The sequence below is a fragment of the Rhineura floridana genome, chromosome 19 (genome assembly GCF_030035675.1).
Source record: "Rhineura floridana isolate rRhiFlo1 chromosome 19, rRhiFlo1.hap2, whole genome shotgun sequence".
In the NCBI taxonomy this organism is placed as follows: domain Eukaryota; kingdom Metazoa; phylum Chordata; class Lepidosauria; order Squamata; family Rhineuridae; genus Rhineura; species Rhineura floridana.
The window spans coordinates 17,659,134-17,673,555 of NC_084498.1; the positions used below are offsets into that span (position 1 = coordinate 17,659,134).

At 42.9% G+C, this 14,422-nt stretch overlaps 1 protein-coding gene across 16 annotated transcripts in view; it reads right to left on the reverse strand.

Annotated features, from left to right (window-relative positions):
- The window catches only part of LOC133373493 (uncharacterized), a 67,872-nt gene that overhangs the window by 30,855 nt on the left and 22,595 nt on the right, over nucleotides 1-14,422 (reverse strand). For 3 of the 16 annotated variants that reach the window (XM_061603317.1, XM_061603319.1, XM_061603318.1), the window contains exon 2: nucleotides 105-274. The exons of 10 other annotated variants lie outside the window; for them this stretch is intronic. In XM_061603317.1, coding sequence (XP_061459301.1) covers nucleotides 105-125 — 21 coding nt within the window. In that variant the 5' untranslated portion in view covers nucleotides 126-274. Of the gene's footprint in view, nucleotides 1-104; nucleotides 275-5,095; nucleotides 5,238-5,884; nucleotides 5,904-12,883; nucleotides 13,003-14,422 lie in introns of those variants that run through there. 3 more of the 16 variants (XM_061603315.1, XM_061603321.1, XM_061603325.1) reach the window with 3 other exon arrangements.

The window sequence follows — 14,422 nt, forward strand, 5'->3', positions numbered from 1 at the left end:
TCCTGATAAAAATACTGCCCAATGGTGGATTTTGAAATTTAACTCAGCTTCCTTTTCCTTTTTGAAGGATTACACTGTAAGCATTGTGGCAACCTCCTTGATACCTTACTGGTTGCCTCACACATTGGAGACCGTTGGCATGTCCATAATTTGCTTGGCCAAATGTATCATCAGACTGGTATGTTTGTTAGGAATGTTTCAGTGCAGAGGAGCGTGCCTTAATTCTGGAGGGAGCGGGACATATTGACCTTCAGTTCCATGGTGATGCATGGATCTATAGGAATAAATCAATTCAGAAAACATCAGTGCGATTTCTGCATTAATGTGAGGAACATAAATCCTGTTGCCTCCCCCCTGACTTGGAAAGAAGAAAGTTATAAATTAATAAGGTAGTTGCTCGTATGTAGGCACCATTCAGTCCCTGGCATTAATTGGGAAGGAAAGAGGATTTATTTTAAAAACAAAACTAAAAAGGATTAAGTCATTTTTAGTCTGTTTAAACACAAAAAAGGATCTTGGCAGGACAACAGACAAATCTTACAGAGTCTGTGTATAGCACAGATGTCAAAATACTCTAGATTCTTTCTCCCTAACAGCCCCTCTTTGGCTCACGCTGAAATTAAAGGCTTTGAAAAACACCATAAATTATATTTTAGAGTCTGTCTTCTTCCCACTCCACATTTCTCCAGTGCAAAACATCTAAAATGAGAGATGTAGGGGCTTTGGATGGGTGAATCTGTAAATGTTGGTTTCTCTTTATTTCTCATTTTTCCTGTTCAGTTCTCCACTTTGCCACAAGCCCCTCATGAGCACTCTCCCCCGAGGAAATCAAGTGCCTGTCACGCTGTCACACATGCCCAATAGCACAGGGTGCATGCTAGGTGGGAGACCACAGAGCAGAGAAGCACCAGACTCCAAGACAGGCATCTGACCCTTTAAGCGTCTCCATTCTTTGAGCAAGGGGCTACAGAGCTTGGGAGGGATGGAGACAGAGGCTCCTAACTAGGGATGGGGGAGAAATTCATTTCTGCATTGTTATTTTTTCAGAAACAGATGAACACATTTTTGTTTTCCTAGCTTAAAAAAATTACCCTTGGATTTGCACAGGTTTGTATGCTGTGTTATCTGCAGGTGTTTTTTTTTTTATTGTAGGGGGGGAGGTTGTGATCTAACTTTGTTATTTTAATCAAACGTTGAATAAGTTGCTCTGAATTTTACTTGAGGATGGGATATAAGTTAACAAAATAGTTATTCTTATAATGTATATTATATTTATTATACACCTGTAGAAAATGCACTGAACTTAGGTCAAGAAAAAAATATGGAAACACTAAGCTGCCCGCTACATTCTTTTGGTACCTAATGGGGATGGTCAAATCTGTCGATTTCAGTTTCTCTGTTTCTTATTATTTATTTATTTATTTATTTATTTATTTCAGAGGGAGGCAATGGTAAACCCTCTCTGAATACTGCTTACCATGAAAACCCTATTCATAGGGTCGCCATAAGTCAGGATCGACTTGAAGGCAGTCCATTTCCCCACCATTTATTTATTACATTTATACCCTGCCTTTCTTTTCATGATAGAAACCCAAGGCGGCTTACATATGGTTCCCAGGCAATCTCCCATCCAGACAGTGAACAGACCTGACCCTACTTAGCTTCAGCAGGGTGCTCACCTCGTGTGCCTTCAGACCATAGCCTAGGGCCTTAATTCCTTAATTTCCTCCCATTTACATTTCTTAATTTCTTACTTTTCTCCAATTTAAACTTCAACTTGTGCCATTTCTGCACCAGTTTCTGATTAAAAAAAACTGCATGAAAATTCATAACACACTTTCATGCTAATTTTTCCTAGCATACACATTTTTGCAAGACATTTTCCCTAGTGTCATAGAATCATGGAATAGTGGAGTTGGAAGAGGCTTATAAGGCCACTGAGTCCAACCCCTGCTCAGTGCAGGAATCCAACTTAAAGCATTCCCAACAGGTGGCTGTCTTTCTGCCTCTTGAATGCCTCCAGTGCTAGAGAGCCCACCATCTCACTAGGTCATGGGTTCCATTGTAGTACCACTCTAAAAGGCAGTTTTTCCTGATGCTGTGTCTTGCACTCTGGGATGATCGAGAGGAGATCCTGGCCTTCCTCTGTGTGACAACATTTCACGTTCTAGAAGAGTGCGATCGTATCTCCCCTCAGTCTTCTCAAGGCTAAACACGCAAAGTTCTTTTAGTCTTTCCTCACAGGGCTTTGTTTCCAGTCCCCTGATCATCCTTGTTGCCCTCCTCTGAACCTGCTCCAGTTTCTCTGTATCCTTCTTAAACTGTGGTGTCCGGAACTGGATGCAGTACTCAGGATGAGGCTTTGCATTTTATTTTCACAAATACATGCACTTTTGGGAGCACTGTCCTCAATATTACTCTTTTTAAATGCATTATTTTGGCAGACAACTCCATTACAAAATTCAGAGAAGTGTGAATTTAGAAGGATAACTGTTTCATTTTATGTGTTGGTTCAGGAAGTGCAAATTAAAAGGTAAAGGTGTCCCCGCACTTGTAGTGTGAGTCGTTTCTGACTCTTAGGGTGATGTCTTGCGACGTTTACTAGGCAGACCGTATATATGGGGTGGGATTGCCAGTTCCTTCCCGGGCCTTTCTTTACCCCCCAGCGTATGCCGGGTACTCATTTTACCGACCACAGATGGATGGAAGGCTGAGTGGACCTCGACCCCTTTTACCGGAGATTCGACTTCCTCCTTCCATTGGAATCGAACTCCAGCCGTGAGCAGAGCTTTCGGCTGCGTTACCGCCGCTTACCACTCTACTCCACAGAGGATCTTAAGTACAAATTAGGTAGCTTAAAATTAATTTTTTTCCCCTATTCCAAGAATCTAGAACATGGGTGAGAAACCTGATCTGGTCATTGTGGGCCAGATCCTTATTTGCCCTATCCCAGGTGGGACCACCCACCTGTCAATCATCTGCCATTACAGTGACATTAGGTGATGGTCTCTGGGTCGTCAAAGCAGTCCAGTGTGGTGCTTTGAGTTGCTGCTAATCAGCAGGCTTGAAGTCACCTATCAGCTGATGGGTGGCTATTTCATACCTGCTTTCTGCAGGGCCCAGCTGTGCAATCCAGTTCCACATGGGGAACTCGGTCATGCAGTCGATCCAGCTGCAACTCTGTCTGACCCACACCTGATGTCATATATGTGATGTCATGTGTGGGGCAGGTGGACATGTTTTGGGGAAAACAGCCTCAAGGGCCAAATTGGGATTAGCACAGGGCCAAATTTGGCCTGCCTACTGGAGGTTCCCCACCCCTGATCTAGGAGGAAGGTGGGATGGCTTTATTTTGAAAAGGAATACTTTTAACTGCTGATAGGAGAACCTGCAAGGGGTGGAATGAAGGAACAAAAAGAAAGGTGGGGGAGGGGGAACCAGCCGAACCCAACAATCTGCTCTGTTCACAAAAGTATTATCTGAAAAGGTCACCTCAGCAGTCAATAATTTATTCATTCTAGTCAGAAAGGCTGAGCAGACTCATGAATGTATTCCATCAACAAGACAAAGGAGGAGAAAATGCAAGGCAGATCAGAGATTTTTTTTAAAAAGAAGAGTTCTAAAGCCTGATGGGAGATTCTGGAGAAGAGACCAGAGGGATCAACTGATAACCCAGACTGGGAAAAGTTATATTAAAGACGGGAAAGAAAACATTTCCCTGAATTTGAACCATTTGTTATGGAGGCTGTAGGCACCTCCAGACTGTCGCCATTTTCAGGTATGATTCAATCACATGCTAGCAAATTCAAGTTGTGAAACTGTCATTGGCTGGGAGGTCTTGTGCCTCCCTTGTGGAGGCGAGTCCATTAGGGCAAATGGGACACTGCTCCACCAACCTCACCTTGCCCTCAGGCAACCAGCCCCCACCTGGCTTCTTACTGACAACCAGTCCAGGGAATGGCATTGGCTATTTGCTTCCTCCTCAGTCTCAGTGCTTCCCGTGTAGAACCCTGCAGGGAGGAGGTTAGGGACAAAACTAGACTCTGTCAGTCATTGGATCTGGCTCCACCTACTGTTGGCCTCCTGCTCTACCAGTCCCAATGGACACCAGCCAACACTGAACCTGCTTCCCTAAAATACTGGACTTTTTGTGATAAGTAAAGTGATGGGGAAGTGCAGTAGAAAATGTGAGGTAACACTTGCTTTGATGCAAGAGTTCCTTGGGAAGAGGGGCTGATTGTTAGCCAATTATAGTTCTTTGAGGAAATAAACTATAATTCCCAGGATTCTTTGAGGGAAACCCTGACTGTTTAAAGTGGTATCAAAGTGCTTGAAATGTATTGTGCAGATGTGGCCTTTGTTTAACCAGCTGTTTATTACTATTATTATTATTACCTTTTTATCAAGCATTTTAGATATATGAAGATAAACAATCAAGTACAAAATACAGAAAACGCAAAGAAAAACCATGCAGCCCTAAAGGCAGCAGTTTTTATATAGCAGTTGTAGTCTCTATGTTAGGAAAGATAAAATCTGGAGTTTTGTACTGACCATTTGTTTGGCTTGCACCATATGTGCAAATAAATAAATTAATTATATAACAATATACAACAGGAGAGGCTGGTCCATTAGGGCAAATGGGGAGCTGCCCCACCCACCTCAGTCTGCCCTCAGCCAGCCCCCACCTGCCTGCCTTCTTACAGCCTGCCCAGGAGGGTCTGCTTTGTTCTCTTCAGGCACTCAGCATTGCCCTTGGAGAACTCAGCAGGGAGGAGTATGGGGACAAAACTAAAATGAGTTGGCTCTTCCTGTCATTGGCTCTGGTTCCACCTACTGTGGGGCTCCCTATCTTCTGCCCCGCCTGTCCCAATAGGCACCAGCCATCACTGATACACAATAATATTACTCAAGGGCAGCAGTCATCCTTTGCTACTGCAGATTATAGCATGGATGCCAGAGTGCTCTGTAGATCATTATAGACAAATAAAACTTAAGTATGCAAGTCTTCAAAAGAGTGAGATTGTTTGTTTGCCAGCCTGGAAAATGTGTTGCATTCATTGAAAGAAAGCAATAAGAACTGGCTCGTGGTGCGTACATGTTTTCTCTGTGTAAATCTTGGGGACTTGCTGTTCTTCCTGGTAGCTGCCCGAGTGGCCATATTTATTTCGTGATTTGTTTATTTTGTGCTTCAGCCGTCACTCTGGCAAGCTACAATTCTGAGCCAAAAAGAGAGAGAGAGACAGTGACTTCAGGTATAATTATGCAATCTGGTGAAGGCTCCTGATTTTCCACAGCTGTGGTTATCTTAATGAGACAGCTGGTGCTAGTTTTCTCATCCTACATCCCCTTGCAGTTACTTATTCTTTAAACCCAAGGGTTGTTTCCACTTTTAGTCCTATTCGGAGTAGATCCACTAAAATTAATAGAGCTAAATTAGTCATGTCCATCAAGGTCAATGGTTCTGCTCTGAGTCAGACTGAGTACAACCCAAGCTTCTAGTAGTAAATAGTTTTGCCAACACCTACCCCTGAGGTTTCCTTGTGTAACATTTTCTAGGCAGCACATTACACCCTAGTATCCACCATCTAATAGGACTGGTAAATCCTGGAGAACATTAAGATTATTCCCAGTTTGAGCTGGGCCACATAAATTAGCAAAATTTGATTGTAGAAGTGTACCAGGACTGTACCACTTCAGAATGCAGAGGAATGGGGATGGGGGGCTCTCTTCATGAAAAACATAGCTTCATAAGTTAGTGGGCTATGCCATGCTATAACATGTCTCCCTTATGGACTAGTCTTCTACATGCAGGTGTTGTCCTATCCAATTTGCTTTCAGAAATAATACATAGTCCCAGAGAGCTGCACAATAATATATCACTGACCATTAGTGGGATTTGTAACAAAATGTTACAGTATGGAGAGTGCTTCTTCATAGGGTTCCAGCAACGTGATTTGATTCCCACCTGGTTTTCTGTCGTTCTCCCCCAAGTCAGCCAGCCTTTTATGGCCACTGAGCATGCACAGTCTTCACTGTACTGTATTTTTAGACTTTCCTGACCTTTGAGGCAGATATGCAGAAACTCTGGCCCTCCAGATGTTGCCGAACCACAACTCTCATCATCTCTGGCCACTGGCCATGCTTAGGAACAGAGGAAGCTGCCTTATACTGAATCAGGCCATTGGTCCATCTAGCTCAGTACTGTCTACACTGACTGGCAGTGGTTCTCCAGGGTTTCAGGCAGGGAGTCTCCCCCAGCCCTACCTGGAGATGCCAGGGATTGGATCTGGGACCTTCTGCATGCAAGACAGATGTTCTGCTACTGAGCTATCACCCTTCCCTAATGGGAGTCATAATAATTCAGCAACATCAGAAAAGCCAAAGGTTCCCCACACCAATGTTGGCTAGTGGCTCCATGTCAGTGGGGCAGTGGAATCTGCTCCGGGTTTTAGTCTGAACTTTCAAGAAGCTATCTAAGGTGCTGTTCTTAAACTTCTTGTTCTTCTAAACTGTTTGCTGTAAAAAAAGGTTGCGTACACACCATACATTTAAAGCATATGGTTTCCAAAAAATAACGCTGGGAAGTATAGTTTATCCCTCACAGAGCTATTCCCAACACTCTTAACAAACTACAGTCCCCTGGATTCTTTGGTGGAATGTGCTTTAAATGTATGGTGTGTATGCAGCCCAAGACCTGATTGATCCTAAGAAAACAAGACTCTTAATGCCAGCTCATGTTGAAATTTTATCCTTTTGCTTGGACTCTGACATTTTTCAGAGTGGAAACATTAATTCCCATAATCATTTTCATATGGTAAAACTGCTGTTACAAATTACTGATCTTGAGGTTTTAATACGTTTTTTTAAAAACACATCCTCCCCTATGTTTAAGGGATTGTGCTTTTCCACTACAGGAATGTGTCTGTTGCTATCATGGGCCACTTCTAGACAGGTGGCTCCCAGCTCTCTCAGACCATGGCTCTACTGCGATAAGCTACAAGCAGAGTTGCAATTAAACCTTCCATGCTTATTCTCACACAATGTTTTGTCCATACACCTAACTTGGGTGGTTAAATAGTTGGTATGTGTGGATCCATTTGAAGTTTGGAACACATTCACTGTAACCATAGGTGTCATTTATTACTCTTGTTTTTGAAATCAGTCTTTTAATTATTACTAAAATACTTCTCCCCCATAAAAACAATAGAAAATACAGATGAGTGTTGTTCCTGAAATACAGAATTGTGAATCTGAACAACTTTCAATCAGTCCTGCCATCAATCAAATCCATTCAAGGAAGGAAGGACTTGAAAAGGAAGAGCACCAGGTAAGATTTCAAAACACACACATAAGGATTGGGGGTTTTTGGGGGGGGGGCTTGGTAGATGTTTAAAAGAGGAAATATAATCCAGAACATTACTGTTCTACCTTACCAGGGCCACTCTGAAAACCAAAGGATGGTGTGTACAGTAATAAGGGACTACAATGTCCATCAGGCGGTAGTGACGTTTGCCAATTCTGCATTAAATAATTTAAATGATACAAATAAAAAAGGTAAAGGTGTCCCCGCACTTGCAGTGCGAGTCGTTTCCGACTCTTAGGGTGACGTCTTGCGACGTTTACTAGGCAGACCGTATATATGGGGTGGGATTGCCAGTTCCTTCCCCGGCCTTTCTTTACCCCCCAGCATATGCCGGGTACTCATTTTACCAACCACGGATGGATGGAAGGCTGAGTGGACCTCGACCCCTTTTACCGGAGATTCGACTTCCTCCTTCCGTTGGAATCGAACTCCGGCCGTGAGCAGAGCTTCGGCTGCGTTACCACCGCTTACCACTCTGCACCACGGAGGATCTTACAAATGATACAACTAGATACTCATTATTATACTGTGATTGCAGTAAAGCCCTTGATACCTTGCTGATACGCTGAATGGATGGAGGTGAAGTGTGAAGTTATGTCTGAACAATTCATAATATGAATACATGATACGGTCTCCCCCAATATTATTCTGCCCACACCCTGACATCTCCTGGAAAGGCCCTTAAGAAGGGTCCTGGTGGATCAGGCCAAAGGCCCATCTATTCCCCCATCCTGTTCCCCCATGGGAAATCCACAAGCAGGACCTGAGTGCAAAAGCTTGCAATTATCAGCAACTGGGATATAGATCCTTTTTTGAATATATACAGTTGTAGACTCTCTCTTGTGGGAGATTCATTGCACCACCTCTCTTTTTAAGCGTCTGCTACCAAGTGGAGAAAATCTTGTTCAGGCAGGCTTTGAGCTTGTTTGTTTTTAACTAACTATTTAAAAAAAAACTTCTGCAAGTCTTGAGGTTACCCCCAGCCTGGTAATACCTCCTCTAGGTTTACAGATGGTGCAGTCTTGGTTACAGAAGGACAGGCACTTGGAGAGTTAAGACCACTATTCGAAATTTAGTATGTAATTATTATTGATCATTCTAAGGTTTGTTTTTTGGCTGAAGAATGGGGTAAAAATACTTAAAGTGAAACAAACCAATAAATATTATCATAATGTATTTTTTTTCTATCAGACCCCTTCTCTCCTTTTGTACTTATTTAGGCCTTAGGTGCATAGTTGGGAGTGAAACTTAATAGTCCAAGTTTTGCTGTCTACCCCATTCACGCCCCTGCCACCATCTTGCCATGTCTTCCCTATCCAACACCATTTGTCGATCTAAAACACATCCTGCTAGAACAGCTATAGTCACTTTTGTGCAGAGAATGCACTTCTCAAGCTCTTGGTGCCTACATGCACACACAGAGAGAACCTTGTCAGATCACCTCCTATTGGGGCAGACCTAGTGATGTTGCAGGGCTAGACCCCTCCAGTGTTCAACTTGTCTGTGCATGAAATAGGCAAAAAAGCAGCAGTACTGTAACTTGGGCTGTAAATACACTAGTCTCAAGATTAAAGAGTTTCTATTAGCTACACCTGGAGGGGGAACAGGTTGATCTGCCGATCAGCTGTGAAATCTCTTTGAAGCTGAATTTAAAAAATGAATTCAAGCTGCTCCCACCAAGTTTAACTGTAAAAGGGAGCAAGGTCTGACTAGCATTGTATGCTCCCATTTTCAAAAGGGAGAGATGGAGACATACTGGAATCGGCAGAACAGTGAGTGTGTTTCTACCATTAGTCACCTCTGTATAGTGATATATCTCCCTGTATATCAACACACCAGTTTCCAGCCCCTCTGTTTTGAAAGACTGTGAAAAATAAATAATACAAAAGGTCTGTGGAAACAATGACAGAGGAGAGGGGAGTTTGAAAACACACCCACTTCTGTGTACAGACAGTACACAATGGTACTGCCACTTTAGATGGCGTTACCACACGAAGGTATGTATAGTTGCAAACGGCTATGTACAGAAGTGCACTGTGAAAAAACACCCCCTGTGCATTTCAAAGGCTATGTGTATACACAGCCAAGAATTCTAGGAGAAAAGTAAAGCTATTTAATGGAAAGTTTTGAACAGACTGAGAAAAAGGAGGGGTCAAAGTGGGTTACTGATAAGAATTAAGAAATTCCAACTTGGATTGACACCAAAATGTTGCCTTCTGGGAAGTTAAATCCCATGTTCAAAAACAAACCCAAGGCTTGTTGGAGATAAGGTGGAGGGAGCTCAAGAGGAGAGGGTTTTTTTCCAAGTGTTTCTAGTCTGGGTGGAATGTGTAACATTTGCTAATTTTAGAGCCAAATTGGATTCTCAGTCCTTTTGTCTTTTTCTTTTTAAACCCAAAGATGAAAACAGCTTGTAACTTTGTTTTCCAATAGTACAAAGCAAATCTTCTTTTATGCAAACCTGTAGGATGTTGTGCATGTAGAGTATCTGAGCTGCAGAAAGCCATATGGGATTGAAAACAATCCATATGTGGAAGAATAGCATGCAGTCTCTTCCACCACTTAATTCAGTCTTTTGGACCTCCCAAAATGCCTTTAGCCTTGAAAATGTTCCCTCAATTTCCTGAGGTTTAAAGAAGTCCAGGAAGGCTAGCATTAAATTAGTTTGGATGAAACAGTGGTAGAAACTTTGTAATGTTCAGCTTAATTACAGATACAATTTAAGATGTTTTAAAAGTTGTTTTTGAAGTTGTTTTTAAGATGTTTTGTTTTAATATGTTTTAAAATCTTTTTTTAAAGACATTTTAAAATGCTTTTAGTGTTTTTGTTTGCTGCCCTGGGCTCCTTCTGGGAGGAAGGGTGGGATATACATTTAATAAATAAAATAATGAATTACAAAATAACCTCAAAATAGGCAGCAAAATGGCTGATCCAATAATCACATTGCCAGAGACCAACTGGTTGGACCCCTCCCACTTGCACCTCCCTCCCCCGGCTGCCTCGAGGCCAGTTAAACATTCTGTGTTTGATTCTTAGTCATCTGCCCCGAATGCGAGACTGCCAACTGCTCTTAACTATTCTCTTGGTCCCTCTCACTAGCTGAAGGGTGTCATATTCAGAAGGTTGGAGAGAGATTCCAGGCCATTAAGGAAAATAACCCCAGTTTCTTTTGTCAAAATCATCTGGTAACAGTTTGAGCAAAACTATAGTGGGCCTCTTCAGACATCCTTTTGATTGTGCATTCATGACAATTTGTGCTTATGATAGCAGGGTGGTTATACATGATCCTGCTTTCAATTTTGTTTTTGTTTGCAAAAGTTTCTGGGTGGGCATACTGCTTCATTCCCAGTCACTTCACATCCTGTAACTTCCTGCTGAAATCCTGTAGCTTTTTATACCACAAATGTTCCAGGATTTATTTCTTTTCGTCCTGCATGTCTTGCGCTATGGTGCATGAGTGCCCCTCCAGATGGCGATAATACAGTAACACTGAGGAAGCATGACAGAATAAACAAAACAAAATATCATTAATGGACTATTGTTTTGACAGCACAGAATACATCCACACAAAAAATGAGTCTGGAGGGGCGCAGTTACAGATACCTATGGGGTGGCTGGTGCCCTTTGGGACTGGTGGGTCGGACCAACAGTAGGTGGAGCAAGAACCAATAACAGGCAAAACCAACTAATTATAGGGTTTTTTTCCCCATCCTCCTCCCTGCTGAGTTCTACAGAGGCAACACTGACCCTAAGGAGGAGGAGACGGACAGCCAGGGCCATCCTCTGGAATGGTTGTCACTAAGAAGCAGGCAGATGAAGGCTGGCTAAGGGTAGGCTGAGGTTGGTGGGGCACTTGCCTCATTTGCCCTAGTGAACCAGCTTCTACTGATGTTATCCCTCCACTCTTGCATCCCAATACATTCCTGTTTTTGATCCCCTGGTTCCGCCATCCAAAGGTGTCCTGCTCCCTCAAAAGACTTGCTGCTCCATAAGCTTGTAATCGCTTCCCAAACACCTCTGAGATACTACTTCTCCTACTTAATTTAAACCTGCCCTCAAGACAGGGGAAGGACAGTAGCTCAGTGACAGAGCATCTGCTTGGCAATACAGAAGGTCCCAGGTTCAACCCCAGCATCTCCAGGTACAACTGGGAGAGACTCTCTGTCTGAAACCCTGGAGAGCTACTTCCAGTCAGTATAGACAATACTGAGCTAGACAGGCCAATGGTCTGACTTGGTGCAAGGCAGTTTCCTGTGTTCCTAAGTCCTGCTTTTCCCATACGACCTTTGACTTCAAGCCCCTAGTTGTCATGCCTACTTACTGTAACTCATCCGACGACCTGGTGTTACTTGGGGTTCCAGATCACAAACAAACAAACAAGAACATACGAAGATCCCTGCTGGGATCAAGCCAGTGGCCCATCTAGTCCAGCATCCTGTTCTTACAGAGGCCAGCCAGACGCTCCAATGGGAAGCCCACAAACAGGACCTCAGTGCAAGAGCACTCTCCCCTCCTGCAGTTTCCAACAAGTAGTTTTTGGAAGCATACTGCTTCCGACTGTGGAGTGAGAGCATAGACATCATGGCTATGATAGCCTTGTCCCCCATGATTTTGTCTAATCCTCTTAACTAAAAAGTTAAAGCCCCCCCCTGCTGCTCAGGAAAGGCATCATCAGTCACCCCAAAAAGCTGCCTAAGGATGCCAGATGCTAACACTGTCCCTAGTGTAATAAAATGAACTGACAATTAGGAATAATTGTCAGTTAAATTATTATTATAATGGGATACATTATACCAGGGTTAGCCTACAGGCTGCCCTCCAGATGTTGCCGGACTCCAGTGCAGATCATCCCTCTCTATTGGCCATGTTGGCTGGGCTTGACAGGAGTCCAACATCATCTGGAGGGCAACATGTTACCTGCCTTTGCTTTATAACAAGGAAACACCATAAATGCTTTTTTTTTTTTTAAAGTCCTATGCCTGAAAAGCTGAATTGGCAACCTGAAAACAATGCAAATTAAGCCATTTTTGGCTGGTTCATGCAATCAAGTCACTACCTGGATGCTGCACTGATCAGGAAAAACATGTAACAATTTTTAGAAACGACAGGCTGATCTACAACTGCCCTCAAAGGCTAGCTTATCCAAAGGGGGGGGGACTTTTAAGTTTTGCCTTTTCTCCATTCCCTTTGCCAGAACTATGTAACATTCAAGTTGCAAAGGGGAGGGGGAGAGATTCAGGACTTTCAACTTAATCCAGGCTTCAGGGGGGACAGGATGCTTGTAAATATTGCTTGCTTGCACACCACTGCAAAGCATGGAGACTCAGCAGGGATGGGGATGATCAAATGTCACTGGTTCATAGTCAGTCACAGGAAAGGCTGATCTGCAGATTTGTTTTTGTAGGTGCTCACTAGCAAGCAGTTTATTTTCCCCAGATTTTCTGTTTTGCAGATGTCCTTCCCCCCTCCCCCACAACCTCCCCTCCCCCCACCTGCTTTGCCATTCCATTTCAAAATTACCTTTATGTTGTTTCACACACCAGAGCATTCCTCGTTGTTTAAAACAGGGTTTCCCAAACGTCTGAGTTCATTGACCCCTTGATGAGCATATAAAGTTGTCATCGACCCCAACCCAAATTCTTAGGAATGTAAATGAAATAAAGTCAAGAAGAAACAACATTTATTTATCATCAGGCACCCTTACTTGGAATCAAAATGTTTTAAAGCAAGGAACACTGTTGTGTTGTGACATCATCTTGTTAAATATTTATTTATTACATTTATACCCTGCCTTTCTTCTCATGATAAAAACCCAAGACAGCTTACATATGGTTCCCAGGCAGTCTCCCATCCAGGCACTGACCAGACCTGACCTTCAGCAGGAAACTGGCCTTATGTGCCTTCAGGCCATAGTATGGGACCATATATAATATAGAGGTTCTTCATTGGCAAATGAGGTGCACTCTGTACATGCCCATGACCTTTATTTTTGAGACTCGTCATTCCTAATTAAACCTTTTGCAGTATACCTTGTAAACGTCTTTTCCACCCCAAGCCCTTTTCGACTCCTAGTCTTTATTCACCCCCTGCACAGTTCCATCAACACCAGGGGGTATTTATTTATTACATTTATATCCCACCTTTCCTCTGAGGATCTGAAAGGTCTTCCAGTGAGCTTCATGGCCAAGTTAGGATTTGAATTCAGGTCTCCCAGGTCCCTGTCTGACACTCTAACCACTGCACCACACTGGCTCTGGTTTAAATAGAAGTACAGCCTGAACTCCAAGTGGCCCTGTTTGCTAGAGGACCCTGGCAAGTGTATTTGAGCAGTACTGGGCATCTAGCCATCTTTTAACTTTCCCATAATTCCTCAGAGTGACACTATGTCAGGGGCACTGTGGGAATTAAAAGGAGTTAAGAGCAGGCATAAGCAATGGGCCCTGCTCGATGCCTAAGGATGCTAGGTGCTGATGCAGGCCTTGAAATGATACATATATACAGTACTACAGCAGGCTCTCTCTTCACACACACGCACGTGATGCAGAATGCCTCTTCTAAGATGTTGTTTTGCTTCCAAATTTTTGTTTTATAATAACATGCATTAAAATGCAATTTTTTACATTAAAAAAGTTGCCCAATTAAACAGGGGCATAGTGTCCCGCCACTTGATCAAAACATTATGAATCCACTTTTTAATTATAGCTTGTACTATACTCCTTTGTGATTAAAAAAAAGTATATGGAAACATATTTCTGAAATAAGGTTAGCATTGTATGTTGCAAGATGAAACTTTTTCATATTTGGTGGGAGGGAAAGATAGTTAGAAGGTATTTAACAATTATTGTTGTGGGGTGGACTGAATGAACAGCATACGTTGGCAAACCACGCTGCTGTTCTCAGTACACTATCTCTCAAGACATTGCGATCTGACCAGTGGAAAAACAGGATGTGGTTAACTTTATGGCTGTAAACGATACTGACATCTGTAGTGGTTAAATAACTGCCTGCATATTGCCACGTAGATAATGCTGTTGTACTATGTATGTACGTGATGTTATA